The 17,376-nt window shown below is 46.1% G+C and overlaps 1 protein-coding gene across 1 annotated transcript in view; it reads right to left on the bottom strand.

The window, feature by feature from the left end:
* Window positions 1-17,376, bottom strand: part of LOC141114272 (bactericidal permeability-increasing protein-like) — a 100,721-nt gene that overhangs the window by 68,783 nt on the left and 14,562 nt on the right. The window contains exons 2-3 of the mRNA XM_073607860.1: window positions 6,559-6,668; window positions 6,368-6,476 (exon numbers count right to left, since the gene is read on the bottom strand). Of these exons, the coding sequence (XP_073463961.1) occupies window positions 6,368-6,476; window positions 6,559-6,658 (209 nt within the window). The 5' untranslated portion in view covers window positions 6,659-6,668. The remainder of the gene's footprint in view (window positions 1-6,367; window positions 6,477-6,558; window positions 6,669-17,376) is intronic.

Below are 17,376 nucleotides of genomic sequence, written 5' to 3'. Positions count from 1 at the left end.
CAGGAGCCACACTGGGGCAGAGGTTCTGTCAGCTCTGCAGGGGCAGGTTCAGAGGTGGTTGACGCCACGCCAACTTAAGGCAGGAATGGTGGTTTGCGACAATGGCACCAACCTCCTCTCTGCCCTCCGACAGGGACAAATGACCCATGTGCCCTGTTTGGCTCACGTCCTTAACTTGGTGGTGCAGCGGTTCTTGGGCAGGTACCCGGGCTTACAGGATGTCCTGAGGCAGGCCAGGAAAGTCTGTGTGCATTTCCGCCGGTCATATAATGCCAGTGCTCGGCTGACAGACCTCCAAAAGGAGTTTAACCTGCCCAAGAACTGCCTAATCTGTGACATGCCCACCAGGTGGAACTCAACGTTGGCCATGCTGCAGCGGCTGCACACGCAGCAGAGGGCCATCAATGAGTACCTGTGCGACTATGGCACCAGGACAGGGTCATGGGAGCTTGTTTTTTTTCCCCATGCCAGTGGGCCATGATCAGGGATGCATGCACTGTCCTGTCACCATTTGAGGAGGCCACGAGGATTGTGAGCAGTGACAGTGCATGCATCAGTGACACTGTCCCCCTTGTCCACCTGTTGGAGCACACGCTGCATGGAATAATGGACAGGGCACTTGAGGCAGAACAGAGGCAGGAAGAGGAGGACTTCCTTAGCTCTCAAGGCCCCCTTTATCCAGACAGTGTTCCTGCGTGCCCGCCGATCACACAGGAAGAGGACGAGGAGGAGGAGGAGGAGGAGGAGGAGGAAGATTGTGTCAGTATGGAGGTGGAGCCTGGCACTCAGCATCAGCAGCAGTCTTTAAGGGATCAGTCCCAAGAAACACATGGACTTGTACGTGGCTGGGAGGAGGTGGCTGCGGACCATGTCGTCCTTAGTGACCCAGAGGACTCCGGACCGAATGCCTCAGCAAACCTACGCTGCATGGCCTCCCTGATCCTGCAAAGCCTGCGTAAGGATCCACGTATTCGTGGTATCAAGGAGAAGGACCAATACTGGCTGGCAACCCTCCTTGATCCACTTTACAAGGGTAAGGTTGCGGACCTTATCTTGCCATCGCAGAGGGAGCAGAGGATGAAACATCTTCGGGAGGCCTTGCAGAAAGGTCTGTGCAACGCGTTCCCAGAGACTGGGAGGTTACAAACTCCTGTTTCTGGACAACGTGTTGCTGAGGCTTCGGTCAGTCAAAGAAGGAGCGGTGGAGAAGGTGGCCGTCTGACCGATGCGTTCAGACAATTTTTTGGTCCGCAGCCCCAAGGTATGATCGGTTCCAGCAACCATCGCCAGCATCTGTTTTACATGGTGCAGGAATACCTAGGGGCAAGATCAGACTTGGACACCTTTCCCACCGAAAATCCTCTGGGTTACTGGGTCTTGAGGATGGATCACTGGCCAGAGCTTGCACAGTATGCAATTGAGCTACTGGCCTGTCCTGCATCCAGCGTTCTTTCGGAACGCACATTCAGTGCTGCTGGAGGCGTGGTAACCAATCACAGGGTGCGTCTGTCCACTGACTCGGTCGATCGACTGACCTTCATAAAAATGAATCGGTCTTGGATCACCACCAGCTACCAAGCACCTGATGCTGATGTAACCGAATAATTTTTTTTGAAATCTCAGATCCCTTCAAAGACTGCCTATGCTGATGCTGAGTGACTATCCCTGAGTAATTATCCTCTTCCTCCTCAATCATCACGCTGATAGCTTGTAAGAACATTTTTGGTTCTGGGCGCCACCACCAGTGCCTAAGGCACAATTTTTCAGCCCCTGTTTAACAGGGGCGTGTAATTACAATTTTTGATGTAATACTTTGCAGCAGGGCTCATTCCTGCATTCCAACTAGAGTGTCTGTGAGGGGTTGCAGTGTTGTGGCACCAGCACCAGTGCCTAAGGCCCATTTTTTCTGCCCCTGTTTAACAGGGGCGTGTAATTACAATTTTTGATGCAATACTTTGCAGCAGGGCTCGTTCCTGCGTTCCAACTAGAGTGTCTGTGAGGAGTTAAGTGTTGTGGCACCAGCACCAGTGCCTAAGGCCCATTTTTTCTGCCCCTGTTTAACAGGGGCGTGTAATTACAATTTTTGATGCAATACTTTGCAGCAGGGCTCGTTCCTGCGTTCCAACTAGAGTGTCTGTGAGGGGTTGCAGTGTTGTGGCACCAGCACCAGTGCCTAAGGCCCAATTTTTCAGCCCTTGTTTAACAGGGGCATGTAATTACAATTTTTGATGCAATACTTTGCAGCAGGGCTCGTTCCTGCGTTCCAACTAGAGTGTCTGTGAGGGGTTGCAGTGTTGTGGCACCAGCACCAGTGCCTAAGGCCTAATTTTTCAGCTCCTGTTCAACAGGGGCATGTAATTACAATTCTTGATCTAATATTTCACAGCAGGGCCCTGTGAGGGCTTACAGTGTTGTGGCCACAGCAACACCTAAGGCCCAAATTTCTGCTGAGTATATAGGGCAGGACCCTAATTTCAAACAACTAACTTACAAACGACTCCTACTTGCAAACGGAAGGAGACAACAGGAAGTGAGATGAAATCTACCCCTAGGAAGGGAAATTCTTTCCTGTAAGAGTTAATATGGGAAAAACATTTCTCCTTTCCACTGATGCTTTCCAATCCATTGGGACAAAAAGTGAGGTGAAATCTTCTGAAGAGGAGGAAAGACAGCAAAACAAATGTCACAGGGGTGATAACCCTTCCCTATGTTTTCCAAAAAGCTTAAAAAAGATTTTTTGGCTGGAGCTAAACACGTTAAAAATGTACCCTTTCAAAATTACAAAGAGATTCTACTTAACAACAAACCTACAGTCCCTGTCTTGTTTGCATCGCCTGTATACTGCTGTTCAGAGTATATAGGGCCTGGTGGCCCCACACCTTTCCTTATTTTAATTTGGGTGTGGGGTTCCCCTTAATATCCATACAAGACCCAAAGGGCCTGGTAATGGACTGGGGGGTACCCATGCCGTTTGTCTCACTGATTTTCATCCATATTGCCAGGACCCGACATTATATTAAACCCGCAAGCAGTTTTAAATGAGATTTTTTCCTTTAAAAATGACATTTGGTGCAGGGACTGTTCTAAACACGGGAAACACGCGTCACTTTACAGGCATACTATAGATACCCCTCAGGTACGATATTTAAAGGAATATTTCACTTTTTTTTTTTTTACTTTAAGCATCATTAAAATCACTGCTCCCGAAAAAACGGCCGTTTTTAAAAGTTTTTTTTGCATTGATACATGTCCCCTGGGGTAGGACCCGGGTCCCCAAACCCTTTTTAGGACAATACCATGCAAATTAGTTTTTAAAATGAGCACTTTTGATTTCGAACGTTCGAGTCCCATAGACGTCAATGGGGTTCTAACGTTCGTGCAAACTTTCGGTCCGTTCGCAGGTTCTGGTGCGAACCGAACCGGGGGGTGTTCGGCTCATCCCTACTGCTGTGGTAGGCCCCAGACAAGCTTCTGGGCCCACCCCTGCGCCGCAGCGGCTTGGGCCTCCAGAACGGAGGACTACGAGATTGCTCTCTAACGCATACCTGTCGGCCAGGAGGGCAAGCAGGTGGCTGTAAAACAAACCCCCTAATCTGGCGTCTGTCCCATAAATACCCTCACCCAGAATGCAACTCGGAGGACCACCCCCACCGAATTGTCTCCGGGACAGAAGAGCATCCATACACTTAGACACGTTGCCTTTCCAACACTGGTCAGTAATAACAGCGACACCCACCGGCCAGTCTGGAAACACACACAACGTCAGCCAAGCTGGAACAGAGGCAAACTTAACCTATTTAACAAACAAGTTACTAAATTTACCTAACATATGGTAGATCGCAAATCTACCAGCGCTACACATCTATTAAATCCTCTGCTCTTGTTTTAACTTTGGATAGTAGAACATTTTTTTTTTTTTTGCCAGTAAATACCCTATACAGTCCACTTCCTGTTTCTTGTCTGGTAAAAAGCCTAGGCTTATGACAACATGCACATCTCTCTCTCTCACTCCCATGAAAGTTTGTCAGGAAGGGAGGGGGGTGAGTCATAAGAGGGCCAATGAGAGCTGCAGAGCTGGAGGTGTGCCTCTGTTTGTCTGTGTAAATCCAGGAAGTGAACAGGCAGCAGCTTCAGCTTAAAATGATTGCAGCCAGAATCAGTGGATCGAGATTTCTGCAGCATATTTGGCAAGTACAGAATCGCAGTATATATAAAATAATATGCAAAGTGGTTGGAGGGAAGCTTCAGAATGGCGAATATGTTTTTATTACAAATTATGTGAGCAGACTGCAGTTTCTCTTTAATATTTATGTTTCCCCTGACCAATCAGCAGAAGGTTTATTGCCACTGGTGGATGCTGGGGAGAGCATACATATTTAAGATGGTCCTTGGGAGCTCTCTCTTTCCCCAAGCTGTGGTCTGGGGAGGTGCTGTTGAATTGTTTGTTCTGTTAGGCCCATAACACTTGTGGGGAATAGCATGCTCTCTGTGCTGGGAGCTGGAGTTAGGCAATTGGAAGTTGAACCAGGATTAAGAAACAAAATTCTGCTGGGGGATGGAGCCTGGAAGAGGCTGGTTTTCTTGCAGGCACCTGGTGACTGTTTTTAGAGGATGCATGGAAGCCTAAGAGGATGCACAGAGGCATAGGAACAAAAACTTAAAAATCTACTAATCAGCTGGAGGTGCTGTCTGCAGTGTTGCTGGTATTGGCTTACTGTTCCATTACACTTTACAATAATCTGGAGTCGGTAAGTGTTGCTCAGGGTATCTTTATCCCTCTTTCCTTGTGTGTTGAGTAAATGCAATCTCCTAACCACTTGCCGACTGCTGCATGCCGATATACATCGGCACAATGGCAGCGATGGGCAAATGAGCGTACAGGTATATCCCCTTTAATTTGTGACCGTGTCCGCGGGTCCCACAGACTCGATGTCCACCGGTGTCCCACAATTGTGTAACGGAGCGGCAGAACGGGGAGATGCCTATGTAAACAAGACATTTCCCTGTTCTGCCTAGCAACATAACAGAGATCTACTGCTCCCTGTCATCGGGAGCAGTGATCTCTGTCATGTTGTAGTGAGCCCATCCCCCCTACAGTTAGAATCACTCCCTAGGACACACTTAACCCCTTGATCGCCCCCTAGTGTTTAACCCCTTCCCTGCCAGTGTCATTTACACAGTAATCATTTCTTTTTTATAGCACTGATCGCTGTATAAATGACAATAGTCCCAAAATAGTGTCAAAAGTGTCCAATGTGTCCGCCACAATGTCACAGTCACGATAAAAATTGCAGATCACCGCCATTACAAAAAAAAATAATAATAATAAAAATTTCATAAATCTATCCCCTATTTTATAGATGCTATAACTTTTGTGCAATATAACTTTTGATCAATATACGCTTATTGCGTTTTTTTTACCAAAAATATGTAGAAGAAAACATATCGGCATAAACTGAGGAAATTTTTTTTTTTGGGGGGGGTATATTTATTATTGCAAAAAGTACAAAATATTGTTTTTTTTTCAAAATTGACACTCTTTTCTTGCTTATAGTGCAAAAAAAAAAAAAATGCAGAGGTGATCAAATACCACCAAAAGAAATTTTGTTTTGGTTTAATGTGCACGACCGCGCAATTGTCAGTTAAAGCGACGCAGTGCCATAATGCAAAAAGTGCGCTGGTCAGGAAGGGGGTAAATCCTTCTGGGGCTGAAGTGGTTTAAAGACATTTAAAGTGATTGGCACCAAAGGTTTCTCCATACCCCATTTTTAGGTCTTGAGTTGAAATGCTAGCTCATGCTGCCACTGGCATCCCCTTGCACACCTCTAGGGGTCATGGACGGTGCTACATTTTCAATTGTATATTTAACAGAAAGAAACAAGTAATGCCCCGTACACACGGACGGATTGTCCGATGGAAAATGTGTGATAGGACCTTGTTGTCGGAAATTCCGACCGTGTGTAGGCTCCATCACACATTTTCCATCGGATTTTCCAACACACAAAGTTAGAGAACTGGCTATAAAATTTTCCGACAACAAAATCCGTTGTCGGAAATTCCGATCGTGTGTACACAAATCCGACGGACAAAGTGCCACGCATGCTCAGAATAAATAAAGAGATGAAAGCTATTGGCCACTGCCCCGTTTATAGTCCCAACGTACGTGTTTTACGTCACCGCGTTTAGAACAATCGGATTTTCCGACAACTTTGTGTGACCGTGTGTATGCAAGACAAGTTTGAGCCAACATCCGTCGGAAAAAATCCTAGGATTTTGTTGTCGGAATGTCCGAACAAAGTCCGACCGTGTTTACGGGGCATAAGAGGGTTAGGATTTACATACATTTTAATTTTCAAGCACTGCTTACTTGGAAATTGCATAATCAACTTGACCAAACGCACGTGTAGAACCATTTATATCTGGAAGATGATCATAGAGGAGAATGTGACGAAACACGTCTTTTCCTTCAGAGAGTACTGGGGAAGCAAGATTGTATTAATATTGGAGAAAAGATCTTGCAGATACTAAAATACCTACCAAACTTGGAAATTGACTTACTGTAATCCAGCCATTTCTGAGTGACTCTCATTACTACACCAGGACTGCTGTGTGCAGGCAAAGATAGACAACTCCACCAGAGAAACCACACAAATTTCATTGCTTCTGTTCTGCAAGACAAGATAATACACATCAATGATTGAAAAGAGGGTTGGATATTTCAAGAATTTTAAAACTTTTACATTTCTACTACTGCTAATAAAGAGGGGAAGATATGTATAGCTCTCAATTACATATAGATTACTCCCATGGCAGGTTATTTACTCCATTACAAATTACACCTTTTTTATATATACTCTAAAAAAGGAGAATATTCTCCCAATGACAAATACATACTATTGAATCTTATGCCGCGTACACACGAGCGGAATGTCCGACAGAAAAAGTCCGACGGAAGCTTTTCATCGTCTATTCCGATCGTGTTTATGCCTCATTGGACTTTTTTTTTTTTTTATTCTGACGGACTTAGAAATTGAACATGTTCTAAATATTTGACTGAGGCAATTACGAGACGGAAGCTATTGGCTACTGGCTATTGAACTTCCTTTTTTTTTCTACGTGCTGTACGTCACCGCGTTCTTGACGGTCGGACTTTGGTCGGACTTTGGTTTGGTGTGTAGGCAAGACCGCTTGAATGAAATTCCGTCGGAGTTCCGTCTGAGAAACCGGAGTTTATTCCGAAGCCAAAACCGGTCGTGTGTACAGGGCATTAGAGCCCTTTCACACTGAGAAGTTTTTCAAGCGCTTTTATTAAAAAAAAAGCGCCTGAAAAGCTCAAGAAAAATGCTTCCCAATAAAATCAATAAATGCTTTCACATGCCACTGACGGGACAATGAAAAAATCCTTCATGCAGCATCTTTGGAGCATGTTTGGGGAGCTAAAAAAAAAGTGCGCCAAAAGGGCTCCTCCCCATTGAAATGAATGGAATGCGCCGCAAAAGAACCTCAAAAACACCCCACGGTGCAGTTTTTTAGTCACATGTCCTTTAAAAAAAACCATACTGCAAACACCTCAAGAGCTCTCAGCGTTTTACTGGCAGTTTTGAAGTGAACCAGTGTGAAAAGGCTCTTATTTATACCACCATCACATTTACGTAAAGACTTCCAACAGAGGGTTAAAAACATTAAAATCTATAGACTAGAGAGGACTTACCATATACAATACATTGTATTCTTAGGTGTATGATAATTGTAATTGTTAGTTTATAATCCTCACCCAGCTCTATAAAGCTCATATGTACAGTTCAAGGGCCACTATATATTGTACAACAGTGTGGACTTGCAAAGCAAAGACTACTGCACTATGGTTCAATTAGGTGGATGAGTATTTAGAATCCATATATTTCACTTGAATCCCACAGCTGCCATATATCAAAAAAGGGGGTACCATCCAATTATGTCACAAGAGTTGCCGCCATCCCTGACGTAAGGAGAAAAGGAAATAACCCCTCAAGAAATGGTGGGACTTTGAAGGCAACGGAGTAAAAATAAAAAGCAATTTTATTGGTACAAATATACAGGAATATACATATCAAGAAAAATCTACTACAATCATATAGAAAGGTCAATTAACAATAAAATCAAGATTATACTGGTGAGCGAACCAAATGTGTATTCATGTAGTCTTCCACCTAAGCCTACGCGTTTCGGGACTGCAGGAGTCCCTTCATCAAGGGCAAATTGTAGGAGGATTTGACACTACATAATGAAACATGAAATAGCGTAATTAGAAACAAATGCATTGAACATGTTTCCTGCATCTAACATCATTCTGAAAAAAAAAAAACAACTGCACATACCCAAGTATAACCAGGAAGGGAGGCTGACTGTCGGAGTAATTCTCGGGGGCAAAAACACACACAGGACGCCAGGAAGCCAAATGAGGAAACGGGCGTATATCTGGCCCCGCCTTCTCCACACTGGTCCCAATGTGCCACCCCAGGAAGGGAGTGACAACACTATCCCAAAGGGGCCCAAAAAGCGAAGAGCCAGAGGGGGGTGGGGGAATATCTGAAAACACAAAAGAAAGGGGCCTTATAGGCTGGGGTATTGTAAAAAGGCAAAAAGCACCCATATGCTGAAAATGCATGGACACAACGCATCATGCGACCATGCTTACAGGCCGGGTGTAGAAAAACAGTCTAAGTGTTCATAACTTACCCCAATGCTGGAATATGAGGGATATGGTAATTTGGTGTGAATAAATGTCCCCAATGTGCGAGCAGGGGGAACGAATGTCCCTTGAGAGCAAGAGTTGTCAAAGATAGCAGCTTCGTACAGTGTAAAATCTGTAGGGTGATGCAAAAGAGGAAAAGGCTTACTAACCAGCAAGACAGAGGTGTTAGCTGTGTGTAGTGATACCTAATGTTATAAACGGGAAACGCCTCAGACAGGCACAATGAGAAGCATAACACAACTGGGGGTTGCCAAAAGAGAGACAGTGTTAACGGAGAGATGCGGGACAGTCTTACCTTGTCTCAAGTATTGTGTTGCAGTAAAATCAGTGGCTTTAAGCCGTCTCCAACCACCGCTGCCGAGTCGGACAATAACACCGACACGGCGTCCGGTGGTTGAATATAAAGGGGAAGAGGAAGTAAATGCGGCACTGATTGGCGTCTGAATTACGCCAATCATACCGCCGCTCCAATCAAGGTGTAGGTGCCATGGGAACCTCACAGCGTCGATCCGCCTACGGACGCTGAGAGAGGGGATCCATGGTGACACTGAGACGCCGCTCCGTCAAACGGGGAGGGGAAAACAGAAGCCCTGACAACAGGAAGAAAAAGAGTCCTACGCGACGGCGTTCCGCCCCGTCTATTGATATTAAGACAGGGCATGCATCAACCCAAGTACTGCAACCCAATCCACAGAGGGGGCTGCTGAGGGAACATTACTACATGAGAATTAAAGGGGAAATAGGTAAATAGGAAAACACAACTACCTAAATGAATTTGCAAAGGAGTCACCAACCTCATATATTAGTACCCTCAGGTGGTCACTGAATGGGCACCGCAGGGGCAGTGGGACCCTGGGCGAGAACTGCACGGCACCCCCCCCACAGCGGACTGTGGGAGGGGTCATGCAGAGATCGCCCACCGACGCATAGAGGGGCGCCAAGATCCGCAGGCATGGAAGGGCAGCCCTCGGCCGCCCATCACCCCGGGAGTATGTTCCGGGCACCCATAGGGAGGCCCCCCGAGGGACAAAAAATCCCGGGAGGCCCACGTGCGCCGGGCGGGACAAAGAGGGGCCAGAGCTGCGGTGAAAAGAGGTGTTCCCCGAGCAACGCCGACAGTGTGCCTCTAGTGATGATATGCCTGTATATAATGAGGAGAGAAAAAAAAAAAAAAAAAAACCAAGGGACAAAAAATTATAAATAAATGTTAAAATGTGACATATGAAAAATATAAGAGGGCAACCAAGAGGGACATAACCGCACCCTACAAATCAGCACCCTATAAGTCTTTCTCACAAACCCCAGAGGAGAAACCCTCTAAAAAGGGTCTAAAGCTCAAATGATCATTCAAGCCGGGGGGTGAGGTGGCAGCAAGGTCTGCAATCCAGCGGCTTCCCGCTGTAGCAAGACCTTGTTCCAGTCCCCACCTCTCGGGCTGGGGTGAACTCTGCCAAAAATTAAAAAATAAATATTGGGAAAGGTACCATGATGCACATTCGCCACATGTCTCCCCAGTGGGAGCTCAGGATTCGCTTTCCTCATGGCAGTGATGTGCCGTGAGGCTCGCAAGGAGAATTTTTGTTTGGTCTTGCCTACATAAAATTGAAGACATTGGCAAACTAAAAGGTATATCACACCTTCTTCCATGCCTGCGGATCTTGGCGCCCCTCTATGCGTCGGTGGGCGATCTCTGCATGACCCCTCACACAGTCCGCTGTGGGGGGGTGCCGTGCAGTTCTCGCCCAGGGTCCCACTGCCCCTGCGGTGCCCATTCAGTGACCACCTGAGGGTACTAATATATGAGGTTGGTGACTCCTTTGCAAATTCATTTAGGTAGTTGTGTTTTCCTATTTACCTATTTCCCCTTTAATTCTCATGTAGTAATGTTCCCTCAGCAGCCCCCTCTGTGGATTGGGTTGCAGTACTTGGGTTGATGCATGCCCTGTCTTAATATCAATAGACGGGGCGGAACGCCGTCGCGTAGGACTCTTTTTCTTCCTGTTGTCAGGGCTTCTGTTTTCCCCTCCCCGTTTGACGGAGCGGCGGCTCAGTGTCACCATGGATCCCCTCTCTCAGCGTCCGTAGGCGGATCGACGCTGTGAGGTTCCCATGGCACCTACACCTTGATTGGAGCGGCGGTATGATTGGCGGAATTCAGACGCCAATCAGTGCCGCATTTACTTCCTCTTCCCCTTTATATTCAACCACCGGACGCCGTGTCGGTGTTATTGTCCGACTCGGCGGCGGTGGTTGGAGACGGCTTAAAGCCACTGATTTTACTGCAACACAATACTTGAGACAAGGTAAGACTGTCCCGCATCTCTCCGTTAACACTGTCTCTCTTTTGGCAACCCCCAGTTGTGTTATGCTTCTCATTGTGCCTGTCTGAGGCGTTTCCCGTTTATAACATTAGGTATCACTACACACAGCTAACACCTCTGTCTTGCTGGTTAGTAAGCCTTTTCCTCTTTTGCATCACCCTACAGATTTTACACTGTACGAAGCTGCTATCTTTGACAACTCTTGCTCTCAAGGGACATTCGTTCCCCCTGCTCGCACATTGGGGACATTTATTCACACCAAATTACCATATCCCTCATATTCCAGCATTGGGGTAAGTTATGAACACTTAGACTGTTTTTCTACACCCGGCCTGTAAGCATGGTCGCATGATGCGTTGTGTCCATGCATTTTCAGCATATGGGTGCTTTTTGCCTTTTTACAATACCCCAGCCTATAAGGCCCCTTTCTTTTGTGTTTTCAGATATTCCCCCCCCCCCCCTCTGGCTCTTCGCTTTTTGGGCCCCTTTGGGATAGTGTTGTCACTCCCTTCCTGGGGTGGCACATTGGGACCAGTGTGGAGAAGGCGGGGCCAGATATACACCCGTTTCCTCATTTGGATTCCTGGCGTCCTGTGTGTGTTTTTGCCCCCGAGAATTACTCCGACAGTCAGCCTCCCTTCCTGGTTATACTTGGGTATGTGCAGTTGTTTTTTTTTTTTCAGAATGATGTTAGATGCAGGAAACATGTTCAATGCATTTGTTTCTAATTACGCTATTTCATGTTTCATTATGTAGTGTCAAATCCTCCTACAATTTGCCCTTGATGAAGGGACTCCTGCAGTCCCGAAACGCGTAGGCTTAGGTGGAAGACTACATGAATACACATTTGGTTCGCTCACCAGTATAATCTTGATTTTATTGTTAATTGACCTTTCTATATGATTGTAGTAGATTTTTCTTGATATGTATATTCCTGTATATTTGTACCAATAAAATTGCTTTTTATTTTTACTCCGTTGCCTTCAAAGTCCCACCATTTCTTCAGGGGTTATTTCCTTTTCTCCTTACGTCAGGGATGGCGGCAACTCTTGTGACATAATTGGATGGTACCCCCTTTTTTGATTCTAGATTTAGGGTAGCAAATACCCATACCCCTCCTTTCCATCCACCTGTGCCACAAAATCCCCCCTTTATAAATCACACATTATTATTTGTATAATCGATGTGCTTTGTGTTTTACATGCTGTTTTTCTCATTGCATCTAGGAATCTAATTCTGTCTGTGTGAGTATTTTTGTTTTTTTGTTTTTTTTGTTTTTTTTTTTTTTTCTTTTTTGTCCTTTGGCAACTTAAAGAGACAATATCAGCATGTTTCAAGGTTCGAGTTGGGCGGCTCTCATGGCAGACTATTCCAAAAACCATGAGGAAGGAGAGGCAGTCCAGTCAGAATTGTCCTCCCTCTGCAACCAACTAAGCAAATATGTGGAGAAAAAAGCAGCTTTTTTCTGGCATATTGATAATTTTGAAAGGTACATCAGAGAGGACATCAATCCTTATGGATTGCGTATTCAAATTTTCCCTCTGATTGATAACATCAGCCCTGAGTTTAAGAAACAGTGGGAGGACAACTTGCAGGCGTGTACACGCAGGATGATGAGGATGCTCATAGAGGAATATAAGATTCGTAGTCTGGCCCTCGACAAAGAGATTGACGATTTATACTCTAAATTACAAACCTTTAAAAGTCTTCCCTCATTAAAGGAACATGAGGAAAGAATTAAGATTCACTTGGATCAAATTACTACTGAAACTCTCCGAAAAAAAGACAAAAAGTTCTGGCGTGACAAATTGTCCTTCCAGGAAGGGAAAGCATACAAGTGGACCCAAAATAACCATACCTCAAATCCCAAAAATAAAGGTTTAACTAAATCTATCTTGGAAAGAGGGTCAGACTCATCTATCAATTCCTCCGTTTCTGCTTCCTCCTCCTCTCGTAATCGTAATAGGAACAGGCACAACAAACCCAAATGTCCCCTATTCGGAGAAGAGGGAAATGCACATAAGAAACACATTTCTGAACATCCCACTCCCATTGCCCCATCCACCCCACATATGTCGGGCAATAACGGTGCATGTGGCGTGGATCCCTATCCCCCCACAGACATCTCGGGTGGTAACACTGCTTCCTCCTCACTTACGACTGTTCAGCTCTCGCAATCTAGTGTGAGCTCAGCATCTAAGAGGGAGGTGGGCCAAAGCCGATTTTTTCCTCAGGACACCATTCCCAAACCAAAAACTTAAAAAGTATACAACTAAATACCATCAATGTTGATGATAGAAACATCATCAACTTATCCAATTACACTTTATCAGATGAAGAGAAATCTCTCTTGTCAAAGGGTCTGAGCTTCTGTCCCAGCTCCAATCTTGACATCTTTGAGGCTATTAAAGACCTAAATTTGTTTGCCCGCAAGCTGCTATTGAAGAGCATGTACTCCAAGGCCAAAACTAAACCTGTAACCACCGATGAACAACATGACAAGGACTTAGATGTCCTTTTGTCGTTACTGGAGAATGAGGACTCTTCTGACCTTATCGACACAATTGATCTAGATTCCCTCCTTCTTGATAAACCCACTGAACCTACCACTCCATCTTATGCTAATAAGAAGCTAAAGAATAAATCGGATAAATTCCCCTCCCTTGGTTCTAACCCCAACTTGTTATCTTTCGTCACCACGGTCACGTCTGAAATCAAAAAACTTAAAACACACAAAAAGACCGGGAATGTATCTCCCTCTGAATTGCTCGCCTTAAACACCCTTAAAAAATGCCACTCCCTTGTCATTAAGCCTTCTGATAAGGGTGGCAACATTGTGATCATGTCGAACGAGCAATATAAAAACATGTGCCATAAAGTCCTGTCCAACCGGGACTGGTACAGGCCTATTTCCAGGACTAGTGTTGCCAAATTTGAGATCCAATTTTATGCCCTAGTTGATGGTGCCTTTTCACAGGGTATCATCAATCAGGACATCTGGGAATTTCTACGAATAAAGTTTCCCAAAATTCCAACCTTCTATTGTCTACCCAAAGTTCATAAAAACTGTATAACACCACCAGGTAGGCCTATAGTCTCCGGAAATGGGGCTATTACGGAACACCTGAGCCTCTTTGTAGACTCCCACCTAAAACCATTCGTCGAAAACCTGCCTTCATATGTGCGTGATACTATTCACTTACTACAATCCCTGGAAGGTCTACATGTCTCAGCACAGTCACTACTGGTAGCTATCGATGTCGAGGCCCTCTATAGCTCAATTCCCCACCATTTGGGGTTGACTGTGGTCAGACACTTTATCACCCAAACACACAGAGATGATAAAAAACTCTGTGAGTTTGTCATTATGGCCCTGGAATTTATCCTTCATCATAACATCTTTTCTTTTGATGGCTTCCACTTCCTCCAGGTACAGGGCGTTGCGATGGGGACCTCCTGTGCCCCGTCTTACACCAACCTGTACCTGGGGGAGTGGGAGCAGTCTTTCCTCTCTGACGAGGCTTTCAGATCGCACACTCAACACATAGCTGCGTGGTATCGTTATATAGACGACATTTTGGTGTTGTGGGAAGGTTCCGAAAGCCAACTAAATGAATGCATCGAAATGATGCAGCATAACATTTTTAATTTAAAGTTCACTGTGACCCACAGTCCACACAGCATTACATTTTTGGATACGACCATCAGCAAGAATTCCGAGGGAACTCTCTCTAGCAGCCTCTTCCGGAAACCTACTGCTGGCAATACCATCTTACATGCCTCCAGTTCTCACCCCCAACCGTTGATCCGAGCGATTCCCTACAGCCAATATTTAAGGCTGAGACGAAATTGCTCTGACCAACAGACATATCTGACGGAAGCTGCCGCACTTAGAGACAGACTCCGTCTGAGGGGCTACTCCTCTACGCTTTTGAAAAAAGCGTTCAAACGTGCAAACAGACATACCCGGCGGGAACTCCTCTTTGGTCCTCAAAAAAAGGCTGTGATGGATTCCACCACTAGGATTATTATGAGGTTTACAAACCAACACGAATCGATCAAATCTATTCTCAACAAACATTGGCACCTCTTACACTCTGACTCCACCCTACGCCCACACTTACCCGCACGACCAGCGATTACCTATCGGCGTACTAGTTCCCTGCGTGACCACCTGGTCCGCAGTGAATTTGTTAGTGAATCACGTGGGGACCCATGTAGGAGGTTTGAAACATTCACATGTGGAGGATGTTCCATATGCAGATTCATGAATACACAACAGAATGTGACCCTCCCAAATGGGCATCCTTATAGACCACGTCACTTCGCAAATTGCAAGACAGAAGGTGTGATATACCTTTTAGTTTGCCAATGTCTTCAATTTTATGTAGGCAAGACCAAACAAAAATTCTCCTTGCGAGCCTAACGGCACATCACTGCCATGAGGAAAGCGAATCCTGAGCTCCCACTGGGGAGACATGTGGCGAATGTGCATCATGGTACCTTTCTCAATATTTATTTTTTAATTTTGGACAGAGTTCACCCCAGCCCGAGAGGTGGGGACTGGAACAAGGTCTTGCTACAGCGGGAAGCCCGCTGGATTGCAGACCTTGCTGCCACCTCACCCCCCGGCTTGAATGATCATTTGAGCTTTAGACCCTTTTTAGAGGGTTTCTCCTCTGGGGTTTGTGAGAAAGACTTATAGGGTGCTGATTTGTAGGGTGCGGTTATGTCCCTCTTGGTTGCCCTCTTATATTTTTCATATGTCACATTTTAACATTTATTTATAATTTTTTGTCCCTTGGTTTTTTTTTTTTTTTTTCTCTCCTCATTATATACAGGCATATCATCACTAGAGGCACACTGTCGGCGTTGCTCGGGGAACACCTCTTTTCACCGCAGCTCTGGCCCCTCTTTGTCCCGCCCGGCGCACGTGGGCCTCCCGGGATTTTTTGTCCCTCGGGGGGCCTCCCTATGGGTGCCCGGAACATACTCCCGGGGTGATTGGCGGCCAACGGCTGCCCTTCCATGCCTGCGGATCTTGGCGCCCCTCTATGTGTCGGTGGGCGATCTCTGCATGACCCCTCACACAGTCCGCTGTGGGGGGGTGCCGTGCAGTTCTCGCCCAGGGTCCCACTGCCCCTGCGGTGCCCATTCAGTGACCACCTGAGGGTACTAATATATGAGGTTGGTGACTCCTTTCCAAATTCATTTAGGTAGTTGTGTTTTCCTATTTACCTATTTCCCCTTTAATTCTCATGTAGTAATGTTCCCTCAGCAGCCCCCTCTGTGGATTGGGTTGCAGTACTTGGGTTGATGCATGCCCTGTCTTAATATCAATAGACGGGGCGGAACGCCGTCGCGTAGGACTCTTTTTCTTCCTGTTGTCAGGGCTTCTGTTTTCCCCTCCCCGTTTGACGGAGCGGCGTCTCAGTGTCACCATGGATCCCCTCTCTCAGCGTCCGTAGGCGGATCGACGCTGTGAGGTTCCCATGGCACCTACACCTTGATTGGAGTGGCGGTATGATTGGCGGAATTCAGACACCAATCAGTGCCGCATTTACTTCCTCTTCCCCTTTATATTCAACCACCGGACGCCGTGTCGGTGTTATTGTCCGACTCGGCGGCGGTGGTTGGAGACGGCTTAAAGCCACTGATTTTACTGCAACACAATACTTGAGACAAGGTAAGACTGTCCCGCATCTCTCCGTTAACACTGTCTCTCTTTTGGCAACCCCCAGTTGTGTTATGCTTCTCATTGTGCCTGTCTGAGGCGTTTCCCGTTTATAACATTAGGTATCACTACACACAGCTAACACCTCTGTCTTGCTGGTTAGTAAGCCTTTTCCTCTTTTGCATCACCCTACAGATTTTACACTGTACGAAGCTGCTATCTTTGACAACTCTTGCTCTCAAGGGACATTCGTTCCCCCTGCTCGCACATTGGGGACATTTATTCACACCAAATTACCATATCCCTCATATTCCAGCATTGGGGTAAGTTATGAACACTTAGACTGTTTTTCTACACCCGGCCTGTAAGCATGGTCGCATGATGCGTTGTGTCCATGCATTTTCAGCATATGGGTGCTTTTTGCCTTTTTACAATACCCCAGCCTATAAGGCCCCTTTCTTTTGTGTTTTCAGATATTCCCCCCCCCCCCTGGCTCTTCGCTTTTTGGGCCCCTTTGGGATAGTGTTGTCACTCCCTTCCTGGGGTGGCACATTGGGACCAGTGTGGAGAAGGCGGGGCCAGATATACGCCCATTTCCTCATTTGGATTCCTGGCGTCCTGTGTGTGTTTTTGCCCCCGAGAATTAC

This window comes from Aquarana catesbeiana, linkage group LG12 (genome assembly GCF_042186555.1).
Source record: "Aquarana catesbeiana isolate 2022-GZ linkage group LG12, ASM4218655v1, whole genome shotgun sequence".
In the NCBI taxonomy this organism is placed as follows: Eukaryota; Metazoa; Chordata; class Amphibia; order Anura; family Ranidae; genus Aquarana; species Aquarana catesbeiana.
The sequence above is the reverse complement of the archived record's forward strand: the minus strand, read 5'-3'. Positions and strand labels throughout refer to the sequence as shown.